Here is a 15,277-nt window from a genome sequence, read left to right on the forward strand (position 1 = left end):
ACAACACAGTTTTAGTAACGCAGTAACACTACGGGAAAGTAACGGTAATCTAATTACCGTTTTTGCAATAGTAATCCCTTACTTTACTCGTTACTTGAAAAAGTAATCAGATTACAGTAACGCATTACAACTAACACGTTACTGCCCATCTCTGTCCATAACCGGGGCTGTAGAATAGTTGGCCATCTCATTCTGTTATCAAACTGGACTCCACCTGAGATCATTTTCTTCTCCTCAGCAGAACAAGACAAACCGAGGAAGCTGCAGAGTTTGTCTATTTCCCGTTCAGTGTCCTGGAAACACATCATGGAATTAATCGCAGCATTAAAACCGCCTGGATGAGAGCATGAGAACATGCAGAAGAAAGTGCCAATGAAGAAATCAGATTACCTCAATCATATCTTCATAGAACATGTAATGAATATTTGAGTAAGTCTGTTTCTTCTTCCACCAGCCATTCACATGGTCATACCAGGAGCCAAATACCACTAAGATCAAAGAACAACACTTAAGCAATGAGAGGAAAAGATCTACACCTCACACGAAGGATAACTGTATTATTTATGCATACTTTGTCCTTCCAAAAATCTGTGGAAGTTATCCATTCTCCAGCCTCTGGCTCAACCACATTCATGCGATCAAAGTGGAAATAAGACACCATGTTGTCCTTTGCATTGCGGGCTACATAAACAATCTGCAGAAGATGGGGGGGAAAAAAAAAATCTTAAACCTTTACCAGAAGTAGACACTTTGGAGCTCCTTATTAGGCTTAAAGGTTCAAGTTACGCCTGACGTGCTGCCTTAGATTGCACTGTTATCAGTACTATTATCAGCTTCTTGAAAAACAGCACACAGGTTACTGTACCCTACAGTTTTGCTCCCAGAAGGACTTTGGCACAAACTGGACAGGAAAATGAGTCTTAATGAGTCGAGGGGTGGTGGGCAGCTTGTCTGCCAGGTCTTTCCCTGCATGGAGGGGTGAACATGGAGTAAGGAAAACTTTGATATGGGAAACGGGTAACATGATAATATAACCATAGCAATATGACTGATTGCCATGCCATCTTTGGATTCAGGTTACCAATCTCCAGAAAGGGTACTCTTTCATAGATGGGGATGGTTTTTTGCCTCTCTGGACACGTCTGACCAAAATACAGCAGGTCAAGGATCTGGGAGACCCATGTAGTTCCTAGAAAGAGAGAGAGGCAAATAACTTGATCCCAACACTGACCTCTATACACACATTTTGATGAGCCATAGTTTTTGTACACTCATTTGTGATATGTATTACTGTGTGCATACTTTATTAGGAGAGATGAAATTTAAAAAAAAATGTCTTCCTTGCTGGTTCCATCAAAGAAGAAATGCTCAAGTAACTATGTAACACGTACGTAATCCAATTCCACAACACAATGTGATGGGAAATCAGCTGTGTTTTGCTGCCCATTTTATTTCGAATCTGGCGCGAACCGGTGAACCGGTCCCTGAATCAGTCACGTGGTACGGACTGCCCGCGAGGCCTCGAACGTCACTGCATACGTAATCAAAGCAAGCCTCGATACGTGCTTCACAAAACGCCCCCGAGACGCTTCGACACACAGGACACTTCACTACTAGACTGGATAGAGATAAGTGTGCATTTAGTTATTTATCTTTTTTGTGAGTTTTTTCTAATGAGTTGGAAGAAGTTTGACCACTGACCAAAGAGTTTTAAACACACCAGGGTCATGGAAAGAGAATAAATGTATGAGAATCCCCATTTAAAAATGAAAAATCATTAAGAAAAGGTTTGTTTGACTTTAAAATGACAGCTTTAAAATTGAGCTGTCCTTTATTTGTCAAAAAAAAGTGTCAAGGGATGCCTTTGAGGGCGTAGTGGCCCAGAAACAAGCAAGACAGCATAGAAGTTAGAAATTTAAGAGCAAAGACAAATTTAAAGGTTAGCATCTCAATGGATTTAGCATTGGTCCCTAGCCTACATCTCATTTCTCTGTTCTTCTTGTTCTAGCCTCACTGCAAGCATTACAAGCTTGCAATTTATCTGCTTCATTTCTCATTGACTATCACGCAAACCACCTGACCATGAAACTGCTTGTTAGTCAGTTGTCTGAATAATTTTGAGCTTCTGAAAATGAAGGTTGTGTATAGAAATGGAGGTAATTCTTACACAGTTTAGTTTGGGCAAGATTTCTTGAATTGAAGCTAAAAGCCTGAACTTCGAGCGCATATTTATGGTTTGATTTAATATCTGCTGCAGTGATGTACAGAGGCAAAACTACAAAACTAACTGTAGCTTGTTCGTCTGGAAACTTCAGAAAATTAATGACATTTTCTCAAATTTAACCCTTGTATGGTGTTCAGGTCTGTGAGACCCGTGTTCAGTTTTTTTCAAAAGAAAAATTAAACAATTAATTATTTTTTCACGTGTAAATGTGTTGTGTCTTTCCACTCACTCCACTTGATTATAACTGATTTATTTATAACATTTTATATAAAAGAAAAACGAGAAGCACATTAATTCATAAATGTGATCTAACAAAGGTAAAGGGAAAAAATTAACCATGTTTGCTGTTCATATGTCTTGTAATTGGGATGAAGTAAACATCTGTTGAGTAATTTAACATAAAATTGTTTGATAGTGTTAATTTGGAAAGCCAAAACTCTAGCGGGTCCACCAGACCCATGAACACTGGCTGAGTAACAAAAATACGAACACCACACAAGGGTTAAGAAAGTGCCTCAAGCTGTTTTTTTTGTTTTTGTTTTTTTCCTAATGGCCAGCAGGAACTGACTCGTCTAGTCATGGAAGGAAGTCCTTAAAGTGCATGGAAAAATAATTTCACTGCTCACATGATTCCACAGATGACTTACTAGCCATGGATGGTATGCTAACATGTTCGATAGAGACTATGTCTGTAACATATAACCAGTACTGTCCAAAACTGAGGGAAAATTTTTTATTGTTAATCTAACGGTGCAGCCTGTCCACAAAGACTACAAATTAGTTTGTTTATCTTGAGGTGTACCCTGATGTAGAAATTCTTAGGCTTCCCCTACATCCTAAATCCCAGTATAACCCCTGTTCCCCATGCTTTTGTTTCTGCTGAGTCAGACTTTGGTACTTGGTGTATGTTGCCTTGTTTTGACAGAACTATGTTTTCTGACCAAAATACTGCAGATCAGTAACGTAGATAACCGTTGTGTTTCCTATAAATATAGTGTATTAAAATTAATGTGTTGGTTCCAGGCATTGAAACATGTATCTTTTCAAAATGTATAATGCAAAGCAAATTTTGTCACTGATTCACATAGTAGTAGGACAGGCCTAAACAAATGGAACAAACTGAGTGATGCAACGAAAGGGGATCAAAAGGGGAGGGGAGAAGCAAGGGGCCTAGAAAATAGAAACAGCAGACTGGAGGTAATGTTCAAGATGGAAATGGTCAGCAGCAGTACTAAGGTAGGTTGTGGCATTTAAACAATGTTCAGTGTACCAAGAAAATGTGCCCACACATTTTTTTCCCCCCCATCCTCCAATTTTGGTGAGCACGTACAAATTATATCCTCAGTTTCCTGTTCTTAGGTGATATTAGTGGGGCCCACTGTGGTCTTCAACTGTGTGTTCAGAGATGCTCTTCTGCTTACCTTGGCTATAACAAGTGGTTATTTTAGTGCTTTCCTGTTAGGTTCAATCAGTCTAATCATTCCTTCTCTGAGCTCCTAACACATCAACATGTCATTTACACCCAGGTAAGTGCTGCTCATTGGCTATTTTCCTTTTTTGTCTCTATTTGCTGGAAAATCCTTGTAGTCCCACTGAATTACTTAGACCAGCTTAGCAACCATGCCATTCTGATTTTCTTTTTAAACACAGAGTTGCTGCCATGCGATTGGCTGATTGGATCTGTGCGTTAACGAGCAGTTGAACAGATGTACCCTAATGAGTAAAGCGAGTGTGTAATAAGTATAAATCATGCATTCATGTACAACTAAGAAGACTACGGACATCAATGAAACAATAATGAAACTGAAGACAACAGTGATGCAACATCAAAGTATGCCAACTGCAATCAAAACCAGAAAAATGAAGATTAAATTTTGGTCAGATTGAGATCTTGTTTTGTTAAACAGTACTGTTCAGCAGTATCTGTTTGATCTTTTTAAAAAGTCAAGACGGTATGGGCTGTTTTGGGCACATACATGTCTTAAATATTCACTGTCAGAGATGACATTCCTGTTAACTGATGATTCATAAGTTTGTGATTTGTAAGTTTATTTATTTCAATAAACAGATCAGCACTTCTGGCTTATTTCATACTTCATTTTTTTCAGACTATATCCAGTCTGTATGCCTGGCTCTGTTCAAATTTCAGTGCGGAACTGAAGTGTGGGATCTTTCATCTTCTTCTTGTAGTCTTCATCAAAAACTTCATTCTGAGCGACGGTGAAGTGGTTCTTCCAGTCGCCAACCTTCCCTGCAGAAAAAAATAATAATTCAGGTATTTTTCCTAATGTTACCAAATGCATCACATTACTGTTCACTGTACCTTTTCTCATGAAGGGAGAAATCTTGAAATCCATAACCGGGGCTGTAGAATAGTTGGCCATCTCATTCTTTTTCATGTTATCAAACTGGACTCCACCTGAGATCATTTTCTTCTCCTCAGGTGAACGAGACAAACCGAGGAAGCTGCAGAGTTTGTCTATTTCCCGTTCAGTGTCCTGGAAACACATCATGGAATTAATCGCAGCATTAAAACCGCCTGGATGAGAGCATGAGAACATGCAGAAGAAAGTGCCAATGAAGAAATCAGATTACCTCAATCATATCTTCATAGAACATGTAATGAATATTTGAGTAAGTCTGTTTCTTCTTCCACCAGCCATTCACATGGTCATACCAGGAGCCAAATACCACTAAGATCAAAGAACAACACTTAAGCAATGAGAGGAAAAGATCTACACCTCACACGAAGGATAACTGTATTATTTATGCATACTTTGTCCTTCCAAAAATCTTTGGAAGTAGTTATTCCATTCTCCAGCCTCTGGCTCAACCACATTCATGCGATCAAAGTGGAAATAAGACACCATGTTGTCCTTTGCATTGCGGGCTACATAAACAATCTGCAGAAGATGGAAAAAAGAAATCTTAAACCTTTACCAGAAGTAGACACTTTGGAGCTCCTTATTAGGCTTAAAGGTTCAAGTTACGCCTGACGTGCTGCCTTAGATTGCACTGTTATCAGTACTATTATCAGCTTCTTGAAAAACAGCACACAGGTTACTGTACCCTACAGTTTTGCTCCCAGAAGGACTTTGGCACAAACTGGACAGGAAAATGAGTCTTAATGAGTCGAGGGGTGGTGGGCAGCTTGTCTGCCAGGTCTTTCCCTGCATGGAGGGGTGAACATGGAGTAAGGAAAACTTTGATATGGGAAACAGGTAGCATGATAATATAACCATAGCAATATGACTGATTGGTAACCTGAATCCAAAGATGGGATGGCAATCTCCAGAAAGGGTACTCTTTCATAGATGGGGATGGTTTTTTGCCTCTCTGCACACGTCTGACCAAAATACAGCAGGTCAAGGATCTGGGAGACCCATGTAGTTCCTAGAAAGGGAGAGAGAGAGAGAGAGAGAGAGAGAGAGAGAGGCAAATAAACTTGATCCCAACACTGACCTCTATACACACATTTTGATGAGCCATAATTTTTGTACACGTTTGTTGGACTGACCTGCTTTGGGATATGTTGCAATAAGTATATCATCTGGTCTGACCTGAAAGTTCTGAACATTCTCCCAGTTGTCTGTAAAATAGTGAGTCATTGAGACTCCATGGAAATCAAAGAGCTCTGGTCTGGAAAACAAAATTGCCTTTTGGGGAAAAAGAAAAGAAAAAACTAACATTAGAGTGTGTGAACAGCAACTGCAGGGATTTGACTGCGGAGAAGAAAAAGAGAAACTAGTGTTGGCAGTTGTGGGTAGTGAATTCAGATTTGTTTCTACTTCTGAGTGACACAACAAATGATTAACAGCACAAAAGCACACAGTGTGCTCAGAGATCAAGTCTTTGGCTGAACTTAACAAAAACACTGGTTCCAAGTGACAAAGAGAAAGTCTTAAAGCTTCAAACATTGGAAAAACAAATAAAATATAGGTTGCTTCTACGTGCATTTAAAACCGCTTTCTTTTTTAATAGCTCAGCCTCACATGCTTAACAAGAAACAAACTCCACAACAGGAAAGCAACCTGTAGCTAAAAACATCAAACTGTTTTGTTTAGAGATACCATACATACCTTCTCAGCACTAAGTGATATGTTCATTGTTGGTTTCTGCCTGGCTTTTGGTGTTGTAAGAAAAATTCTCCTCCTTTTCTGGTTGCATAACATACCATTGTTAGCTGCGCTCACTTCCACATGTAATCTGAAAGCCCCGCCCCTCTGGTTTCAGATTTCCTGACCCTTTTGTGGCCACATTCGCTTAAGGATTTGAAGTGCTTCAAATGAATTCCGTGTTCTATTTGGTGTGAAATTTTAAGTAGGCAATATTTTTAAAAAGCACATCATATGCTGTAGACTGGATAGAGATAAGTGTGCATTTAGTTATTTATCTTTTTTTGTGAGTTCTTTGTAATTGGAAGAAGTTTGACCACTGACCTAAGACTTTTAAACACAAGGGTCATGGAAAGAGAATAAATGTATGAGAATCCCCATTTAAAAATGAAAAATCATTAAGAAAAGGTTTGTTTGACTTTAAAATGACAGCTTTAAATTTGAGCTGTCCTTTATTTGTCAAAAAAAAGTGTCAAAATAAAGGATGCCTTTGAGGGCGTAGTGGCCCAGAAACAAGCAAGACAGCATAAAAGTTAGAAATTTAAGAGCAAAGACAAATTTAAAGGTTAGCATCTCAGTGGATTTAGCATTGGTCCCTAGCCTACATCTCATTTCTCTGTTCTTCTTGTTCTAGCCTCACTGCAAGCATTACAAGCTTGCAATTTATCTGCTTCATTTCTCATTGAATATCACGCAAACCACCTGACCTTGAAACTGTTTGTTAGTCAGTTGTCTGAATAATTTTGAGCTTCTGAAAATGAAGGTTGTGTATAGAAATGGAGGTAATTCTTACACAGTTTAGTTTGGGCAAGATTTCTTGAATTGAAGCTAAAAGCCTGAACTTCGAGCGCATATTTATGGTTTGATTTAATATCTGCTGCAGTGATGTACAGAGGCAAAACTACAAAACTAACTGTAGCTTGTTCGTCTGGAAACTTCAGAAAATTAATTACACCAAGAAAATGTGCCCACACATTTTTTTCCCCACCCTCCAATTTTGGTGAGCACGTACAAATTATATCCTCAGTTTCCTGTTCTTAGGTGATATTAGTGGCGCCCACTGTGGTCTTCTACTGCTTTAACCCATCTGCTTTGAAATACTCTGTGTTCAGAGATGCTCTTCTGCTTATCTTGGCTATAACAAGTGGTTATTTTAGTGCTTTCCTGTTAGGTTCAATCAACAATGTCTTGTTTGTTGCCTTAGATTGCACTGTTATCAGTACTATTATCAGCTTCTTGAAAAACAGCACACAGGTTACTGTACCCTACAGTTTTGCTCCCAGAAGGACTTTGGCACAAACTGGACAGGAAAATGAGTCTTAATGAGTCGAGGGGTGGTGGGCAGCTTGTCTGCCAGGTCTTTCCCTGCATGGAGGGGTGAACATGGAATAAGGAAAACCCTGAAATGGAAAACAGGTAACATGATAATATAACCATAGCAATATGATTGATTGCCATGCCATCTTTGGATTCAGGTTACCAATCTCCAGAAAGGGTACTCTTTCATAGATGGGGATGGTTTTTTGCCTCTCTGGACACGTCTGACCAAAATACAGCAGGTCAAGGATCTGGGAGACCCATGTAGTTCCTAGAAAGAGAGAGAGGCAAATAACTTGATCCCAACACTGATCTCTATACACACATTTTGATGAGCTATAAAGTTTGTACACGTTTGTTGGACTGACCTGCTTTGGGATATGTTGCAATAAGTATATCATCTGGTCTGACCTGAAAGTTCTGAACATTCTCCCAGTTGTCTGTAAAATAGTGAGTCATTGAGACTCCATGGAAATCAAAGAGCTCTGGTCTGGAAAACAAAATAGCTTTTTGGGGAAAAGAGAAAAAACTAAATGTGTGAACAGCAACTGCAGGGATTTGACTGCGGAGAAGAAAAAGAGTGTTGGCAGTTGTGGGTAGTGAAGTCAGGTAGTGCTTCAAGCTTATTTCTACAAGTCCTCTATAAAGAGAGTGATACAACAAATGATTAACGGCACAAAAGCCCTTGTGCTTAGAGATCAAGTCTTTGGTTGAACTCAACAAAAACACTAGTGCCAAGTGACAAAAAGACGGTCTTAAACTTTCACATTTTGTCAAATGAATTGATTATCGATTCCTCCTGCATGCGTTCAAACTACTTTCTTTGTTTTTAGCTCAGAATTACATGCTTAACAAGTAAAAACTCCATGAAAGGAAATCAAATTGTAGCTAAAAAAGATACTAAAACAGCTTTGTTTAGAGATATCATACATACCTTTTTAGGGTTAAGGAACATGATCTGGGTTCTGCCTTGCTTCTTTGAATGCATTACTCCCTCACCAGCTGAGTGTTTTCTACCAAACGTCTGGTTGCGAAACACACCACTATCAGCGTATCTGAGCTTTGCGTTACGTTGTGAAAGTCCAGTACTTCCTTCTTGTTCATACAAAACCAAATCAGAAAAATTTGGGACAGTATGGAAAAGTATAGAAATTAGTGATTTCTAAATTTACTTTGACTTGTGTGTCATTACAGACAATATGAACACAAAATGTTGTCATGTTTTGCCTGGTCAACTTCATTTCATTTGTAAATATACATCCTTTCCTGTCATTCAGACCTGCAGCACATTCCCAAAAAGGATCCAGTTGTGGGGCATCAAGTCATGGGCCTTCTTGTAGTCAATCCAGGCAGTGCACAGGATGTTGAGCCAGGGTTTGTAGTCTCGGCTGCTCTGTCTACCAGTACCTGGTGTTTCACTCCACTGATATTGATACTCGTGCCAATTCCCTTCTGTGCCCGCTCATGTTTTGAGCCATATGCCTATTCATCTTAGCCGCTATGATGCCTGGACAGGAGCTTCCATGTTGTACTGAGCCAGGTTATTGGCTGGTAGTTAGATAGGACTGATCCATTCTGGGGATCCTTGGGCATCAGGACTTTCTGGCCTTTCTGACATCAGACACCATTCTGGGTGTCTCTTATTGACTAGCAGCTGGTTCATTTGTGCTGCTAGAAGTTCATTGAGTGCAGCTGGCTTCTTTAGCCGTGAACCATGTCCAGGCCTGGTGCTGTCCAGCCCTTCATACTTGAGACCCTTTCTTGGATGTCTAGCACTGTGATGGTTACTGGACCCTGCTCAGGGTAACAGCCTCCCCGGACCCTGTTTAGGGAGGTTGCTGTGGTCTGCCCTTAGATTCACGAGCCACTGAACATTGTTGTTATACATAGCATCCTTGTCCCATATGCTCTTCCAGTATTACTCCATCTCCAGACTTGGTGGTGCTGCTGTTCTCATATTGTTCCCCTGCCACTGAGAATACACCTTGGATGGTTCTGTGGAGAACAGCTGGTTTATTCTCCTGCCTTCTACATCTCTGGTATACCTTTTCAGGAGGCTGGCCAAGGCCGTGTGAGTCAGACTTCACCAGCACCTTTCACCATGGGCCACTCTGGAAAAAGAATGAGTCCAGCCCTTCTCCAGGAGTTTGGTTCCAGGACCCTTATGTCGTGGTGAACCTAACTATATCTAGTTATCTAGGTTTCTTTCCTGCTAGCAAGACAGTTCACTTCCCACAAAACAAAGTCTGTGATGTTTTGGGGCTGTCAATATGCCTAGCCCTTGCCTTTGCCTGCTACCCAGATTACACTGACCCTGGCCCTGGTGCCTGTCATTGTGCATAGTAGGCCCACAGGATGGTGGATTCATATGATTTCTTGAAGCTGTGCCTGAACAAGCCTCATTAATCCAGATCCAGTCACCAGAGTCTAGCTGGCAAGCTTCCCTCCCCAATCTGGCTCCAAGAGGGGCCTTGATTTCCCATGGTGAGATTATACGGTGCAGGAATTTCCATTAGCATGTTTTGAATCGCTCTTAATCTGGTGCCTCCCTTGTGACCAATTTCTAATGGGAGACCCTATTAGACAATACTGCTCCCAGGGCCAGGAGGACGATCCCCTGTGATAAGGTACATTTGTATTTTATATTTAGTTTATAAATAGTATTGACTAATTAAAATATGATAAGTATAGTTGTATTCATTTTGTCTTGGGTAAACCACATTCTCAAAACCCCCCAGACAGAGGAATTCATATTGATTTCAGCTACACAAACAATACATTGTTGCTAGTTCGGTATTTCTTGACGGAACAATGCAGATTTTTTACCTGGCTGTAAAATATAACTAAACCTGAATAAAATCAAATAGAAAACCCTGCAAAACAAATGGACCAGTCATTACCTTTTATTTTTTTTATCACACACAGAGAATAAAAAATGGGCTGTTAGCACTTAGTAAAAAACTTAAAAAAGTAAACTTTCGTATTACTTTATACATTTTAATCTACACACCAAAGTTTCAGTATTGCAGTACAGTGTTACTGGTAATGTCCAATATTTTTTTGTTTGTAGTGACATAAATATTCACTTTCAAACATGAAATGCCTTTTAATTTGTGATTAATAATATAAAGCACATTGATTTAGTTAAAGATTTAGATAAAGTCAATCAGTGACCCTTTTTACATTCTATATGCCTGGCTCTGTTCAAATTTCAGTGCGGAACTGAAGTGTGGGATCTTTCATCTTCTTCTTGTAGTCTTCATCAAACACTTCATTCTGAGCGACGGTGAAGTGGTTCTTCCAGTCAGCAACCTTTCCTGCAGAGACATAGATAAAAACCAGTCAGGTATTTTTCCTAATATCACCTCATGCATCACAATATGGTTCAATGTACCTTTTCTCATGAAGGGAGAAATCTTGAAATCTAAAATGGAGAACGTGGAATAGTTGGTCATCTCATTCTTTTTCATGTTATCAAACTGGACTCCACCTGCAATCATTTTCTTATCCTCAGCTGAATTGGACAAACTGAGGAAGCTGCAGAGTTTGTCTATTTCCCGTTCAGTGTCCTGAAAAGATAGATAAGAGTTATTTGGAGTAGGGATGCATCTAAAGGCTGCAGGACAGTAGCTCTCGATGACTGGAGCTGGAGACCCCTGATCTTAAGCATACCACATTATCTGTCAAACATAGTGGAGATGATGTTTTGGCATGTATAGCTGCCAGTGGAACAAAGTCACTGTTTATTGATGATGTGTCTGCTGATAGAAGTATCAGGATGGTTTTAGAAGTGGACGGGGCTATACTATCTGCTCAGATTTATCCAAATGCTGCAAAACTGATGAGACGGTGCGTCATAATATAAACAAATAACGACTCGAAGCAACCCAGAGATTTCTTAAGAGAAGGAAAGGGGATAGTCTTCAGTGGCAAAGTCAGTTACCTGCTCTCAATCCAATAGAGCATGCAGTTTAGTTACTGAAGACAGAGATCCACACATGCAGCACCTGAAGGTGGCTGCAGTAAAGGCCTCGAAGTACATCTCAAAGCAAGTCCATATAGGTATACGGTAACTATATTAGTGTGTCCAGTTATTTTTAAGTTAAAACAAACTGACTGCTTGATTTAACAGCCTTTCTGGTGGTACACAGAGGCAAAATTACAAAAGAAATGTGACATTGTCCAAATACTTATGGACCTAACTGTATCATCACAACATTACAGCCATCATTACAGCATTATAAGCTACTAAATGAGAGCTTCAAGCAAGTAGCGTAAAGAGAAAGGAACTCACAAAGGAATCAGATTACCTCAATCATATCTTCATAGAACATGTAGTGAATGTTTGAGTAAGTCTGTTTCTTCTTCCACCAGCCATTCACATGGTCATACCAGGAGCCAAACACCACTAGGGCCACAGAAACAGGAAAATAGCAGTCATACAGTAAATGAAAATAACTTTAATATAGTATTTTATGCATACTTTTTCCTTCCATGAATCTGTGGATGTAGTTGCTCCAGTCGCCAGGCTCTGGGTGAGCAATATTCATGCGATCAAAATGGAAAAAAGACACCATGTTGTCCTTTGCATTGCGGGCTACATAGACAATCTACAAAAGAAAAACGAACTCTAACTCAAATGAATCTCAAATTCTCTTGGTAGGCTTCAAGTTTAACTTAAGCCAAGTGGAAAACTGCACTATTATCGGTATTATTATCAGCTTCTTGATGATACACTAAGCTGATGCAAACAACAGACAGGAAAATGCAACCTTGCAGTTTTGTTCCCAGAAGGACTTTGGCACAAACTGGACAGGAAAATGAGTCTTAATGAGTCGAGGGGTGGTGGGCAGCTTGTCTGCCAGGTCTTTTCCTGCATGGAGGGATGAAGATGAAAAAAAACACAAGTTTGTCTGTGTAAAATGTTAATACCAACTAACCAACGGTAACATAGCGATATGATTTTAGTCAAGTTTGAGGAAAAAGAGGCCAACAATCCATAATGGTTTGTAGGTGTTTGTGTAAAATTGGTACATTTGATCAAAAACCTGAAAACAAAGGTGGAACGGCAATCTCCAGGAAGGGCACTCTCTCAAAGATAGGGATGGTTTTCTGTCGTTCTGTCTGACCAAAATACAGCAGGTCAAGAATCTGGGAGACCCATGTGGTTCCTAAAGTGAGAGGGGGGAAAAAGAAGTTAACATGACCCCTACACTGACCTCTATGCACACACTTTGATGAGCTGTAAAGGTTTATACCTCTTTCTTGGACCGACCTGCTTTGGGATATGTTGCAATAAGTATATCATCCGGTCTGGCCTGAAAGTTTTGAACGTTCTCCCAGTTGGTTGTGAAAATGGGAATCATTGAGACTCCATGGAAATCAAACAGTTGTTGTCGAGAAGGAAAAACTGCCTTTGGGAAAAAAGCAAAAACCAGATTTTTTAAAAAATCTGAATGTGTACTTAAATTCACTTTATTGTCCCAAAAAGGACACTTGTTGTGCATCATGATGATTAAAAACAACAATAAATCACTTATGATGCAGTTAATATGTACATAAATAAATAAAACACACACAGAGAGAGAATATAAAGCAGGGAAAATATTGTTTGCAAGTTATAAATTTCACTCATAGTATGAATGCAGATGGTACAAATTAAATTTTACAATGGTTACAATGGCTGACTGTTTCTACAGAGTGAGGACACTTTGTTTGTGTACTAACCAGTTAAATGTATAATAGAAATACCACTCAGCTGCTCTCAGGCTTGTTAAAGTTTTCCTGAAATATTATGAGGACCAGGGCTCTTGCTGTCTTTATCAAGGCTGAGAAATCAATGTAATGTAATGTAATCAGGTACTGCAGTGCCATCTGTGGGTAATGAAGTCAGATCATGCTTCAAGCTGTTTTATACAAGTCCTCTTTAAAGAGAGAGCGAGATCACAAATGGTTAACAGCACAAAAATACTTGGTGTGCTCAGAGAGGAAGTCTGGCTGCTGCTCAACAAAAACACTGGTGCTGATTGATAAAGTAACCCTCTGACTTGCAAAATAAAATGAACCCACATGGCTCATGGATGCATTTACACGACTTTAACTGATAAATCCATTGTCATTAGCTTAGCTCTACATGCTTAACAAGAGACAAACACCATAAAATTAGAGCAAACTCTAGCTGAAGCAACAACAACAACAAAAACAGTTTGGTTTAAAGATGTCAGGCATACCTTCTCTGGATCGAGAGACATGCTGATTGCCGGTTTTTGTCTGGTTTCTCTTACTGGGATTTTTCTCTGTCCAGATGAGTATTTTATATGCAACTTCTGATTACGTAACACGCTGCAGTGAGAAGGGCCCTCCCAGGGGAGAACTGAAATTCCAGCCCTTCCCTGACTTCCGGATCCTTTTGTTGGGAGCATTTCTTTTCCTATTCTAGGATCTAAATGAATCCTAGAATTGTGTCAATGAAAACATTACTCATGCATTCAAATCACTTTATTTGGTATGACATTTTAAATGGACAGTATTGTAAATGCATGATATACAATACATTGATTAGAAGTTTGGATGACGTTACAGTAATATCACATGACCACTGAACAAAAAGCAATGTCATGCAATGACAAAGCTTTTTATTTATGACTGTACAGAGGTTTAAGTGAGGGAACAAATATGTTCCCCTTTGAAAGGTAAGCTTTTAAAAGTCAGAAGGAAATCTTGATTTTCAAATCCAACATAGCTGTAGATAAAGAGAATAGGCTTTCTGGCTGGAGTTAATCTACTTTAAAGACACATCAAGGAGAGTAAAAACATTTCTGGGCTTGTGGCCTTTATCAGCATTATTGTTCCAGTTTAGCAGTTATGCTTAACTACTTTCGCAAGTATTAAAAAAATAGCAAAAATCTCCTGCATGCATGTGTTTTATGCTTACATTTTTAATATGGGGACAATAGTTAGAACATCAGTATCGTAGTTACTGTAGTGACAAACGATAAGTCATTTTTTGCAGGTCAGTTTAATGGAACTTATTATTAAAATCACAAACATCAAAATATAATCTTTGAAATGTAAACATAAAACCAGAATTGATGTTCACAGAAGGAACTGAAAAATAAATGAAAAGTTAAAAATTACAACTGCACATTGGGTTTGTTTGAACAGAAAGGAAGTTGCAGATTTTAGCTTGCAAAACACGTTCTAAGACCAAAGATCACACAAACACTATTCAGAGGGGTAAAGTACAAGCAAGATCAACTCTAAAGAAAAGAGTCAGAAGAATATGGTAGGAATGATTAATTAGCATGTTAAAGAGAGAGCCCTGCTATAGGCTGGCAGTAAGTTCATGCTGTACCCCACCTTTCAAATTATGTTAGGGGTGAAGGGCTCCACCACCCTGTGACTCTGAGGCATCGAGCTTCTTCTTAAGACTTTTATTTTGTTATCACCATCTTTTATTGTGTTTTTTTTTTAATTGATTGTTTCTATTAATTGTTTTTTAATTTCCTGGATATTTTGTTGTGATTATCCCTAGTGTTTTTATTAATTCATTTATTTATGTATTTTGTTACTTAGGAACTTGATGAAGGGAAACTTTTATTCCCTTTTAACCCACTAGGTG

General features: G+C 39.1%; 2 protein-coding genes, 1 long non-coding RNA gene and 1 pseudogene across 4 annotated transcripts; all 4 read right to left on the reverse strand.

Annotated features, from left to right (window-relative positions):
• Positions 1 to 7: 7 nt before the first annotated feature.
• On the reverse strand, positions 8 to 1,602 carry LOC143414357 (cytosolic sulfotransferase 1-like; annotated as a pseudogene). Its single transcript, XR_013094957.1, has 4 exons — positions 866 to 1,602; positions 572 to 694; positions 391 to 488; positions 8 to 293 (listed from the first exon to the last, which is right to left on the reverse strand). The product of XR_013094957.1 is annotated as a cytosolic sulfotransferase 1-like (transcript).
• Positions 1,603 to 4,256: 2,654 nt separating this feature from the next.
• Positions 4,257 to 6,460, reverse strand: LOC106676355 (cytosolic sulfotransferase 3). The gene is made up of 8 exons (XM_014412783.4): positions 6,304 to 6,460; positions 5,742 to 5,880; positions 5,489 to 5,617; positions 5,294 to 5,394; positions 5,001 to 5,127; positions 4,820 to 4,917; positions 4,548 to 4,722; positions 4,257 to 4,475 (listed from the first exon to the last, which is right to left on the reverse strand). Exons 1-8 carry the CDS (start codon positions 6,394 to 6,396, stop codon positions 4,363 to 4,365), a joined length of 975 nt encoding a protein of 324 aa, XP_014268269.2. The 5' UTR covers positions 6,397 to 6,460; the 3' UTR covers positions 4,257 to 4,362.
• Positions 6,461 to 7,877: 1,417 nt separating this feature from the next.
• LOC112436670 (uncharacterized) lies at positions 7,878 to 8,882 on the reverse strand. The gene is made up of 3 exons (XR_013094958.1): positions 8,591 to 8,882; positions 8,025 to 8,096; positions 7,878 to 7,927 (listed from the first exon to the last, which is right to left on the reverse strand). It is a non-coding gene; the product is annotated as an uncharacterized LOC112436670 (long non-coding RNA).
• Positions 8,883 to 10,543: 1,661 nt separating this feature from the next.
• LOC101479305 (cytosolic sulfotransferase 1) lies at positions 10,544 to 14,032 on the reverse strand. Its single transcript, XM_004546110.6, has 8 exons — positions 13,887 to 14,032; positions 12,932 to 13,070; positions 12,705 to 12,827; positions 12,429 to 12,529; positions 12,140 to 12,266; positions 11,967 to 12,064; positions 11,051 to 11,225; positions 10,544 to 10,973 (listed from the first exon to the last, which is right to left on the reverse strand). Exons 1-8 carry the CDS (start codon positions 13,905 to 13,907, stop codon positions 10,861 to 10,863), a joined length of 897 nt encoding a protein of 298 aa, XP_004546167.2. The 5' UTR covers positions 13,908 to 14,032; the 3' UTR covers positions 10,544 to 10,860.
• Between the last annotated feature and the right edge of the window lie 1,245 nt (positions 14,033 to 15,277).

This window comes from Maylandia zebra, linkage group LG20 (assembly GCF_041146795.1).
Source record: "Maylandia zebra isolate NMK-2024a linkage group LG20, Mzebra_GT3a, whole genome shotgun sequence".
NCBI classification, from domain to species: Eukaryota; Metazoa; Chordata; class Actinopteri; order Cichliformes; family Cichlidae; genus Maylandia; species Maylandia zebra.

Bases quoted from the DNA above. Each gene is read 5' to 3' on its own strand.
- LOC106676355 (XM_014412783.4), bottom strand. From the start codon at position 6,396: ATGTTATGCAACCAGAAAAGGAGGAGAATTTTTCTTACAACACCAAAA. The intron at 5,881-6,303 runs GTATGTATGGTA...TTTCCCCAAAAG, and splicing joins TATCACTTAGTGCTGAGAAG to GCAATTTTGTTTTCCAGACC. The intron at 5,128-5,293 runs GTACAGTAACCT...CATCTTCTGCAG, and splicing joins TCTGGGAGCAAAACTGTAGG to ATTGTTTATGTAGCCCGCAA.
- LOC101479305 (XM_004546110.6), bottom strand. From the start codon at position 13,907: ATGTCTCTCGATCCAGAGAAG. The intron at 12,267-12,428 runs GTTGCATTTTCC...TTTCTTTTGTAG, and splicing joins TCTGGGAACAAAACTGCAAG to ATTGTCTATGTAGCCCGCAA. The intron at 12,065-12,139 runs GTATGCATAAAA...CTGTGGCCCTAG, and splicing joins CAGATTCATGGAAGGAAAAA to TGGTGTTTGGCTCCTGGTAT.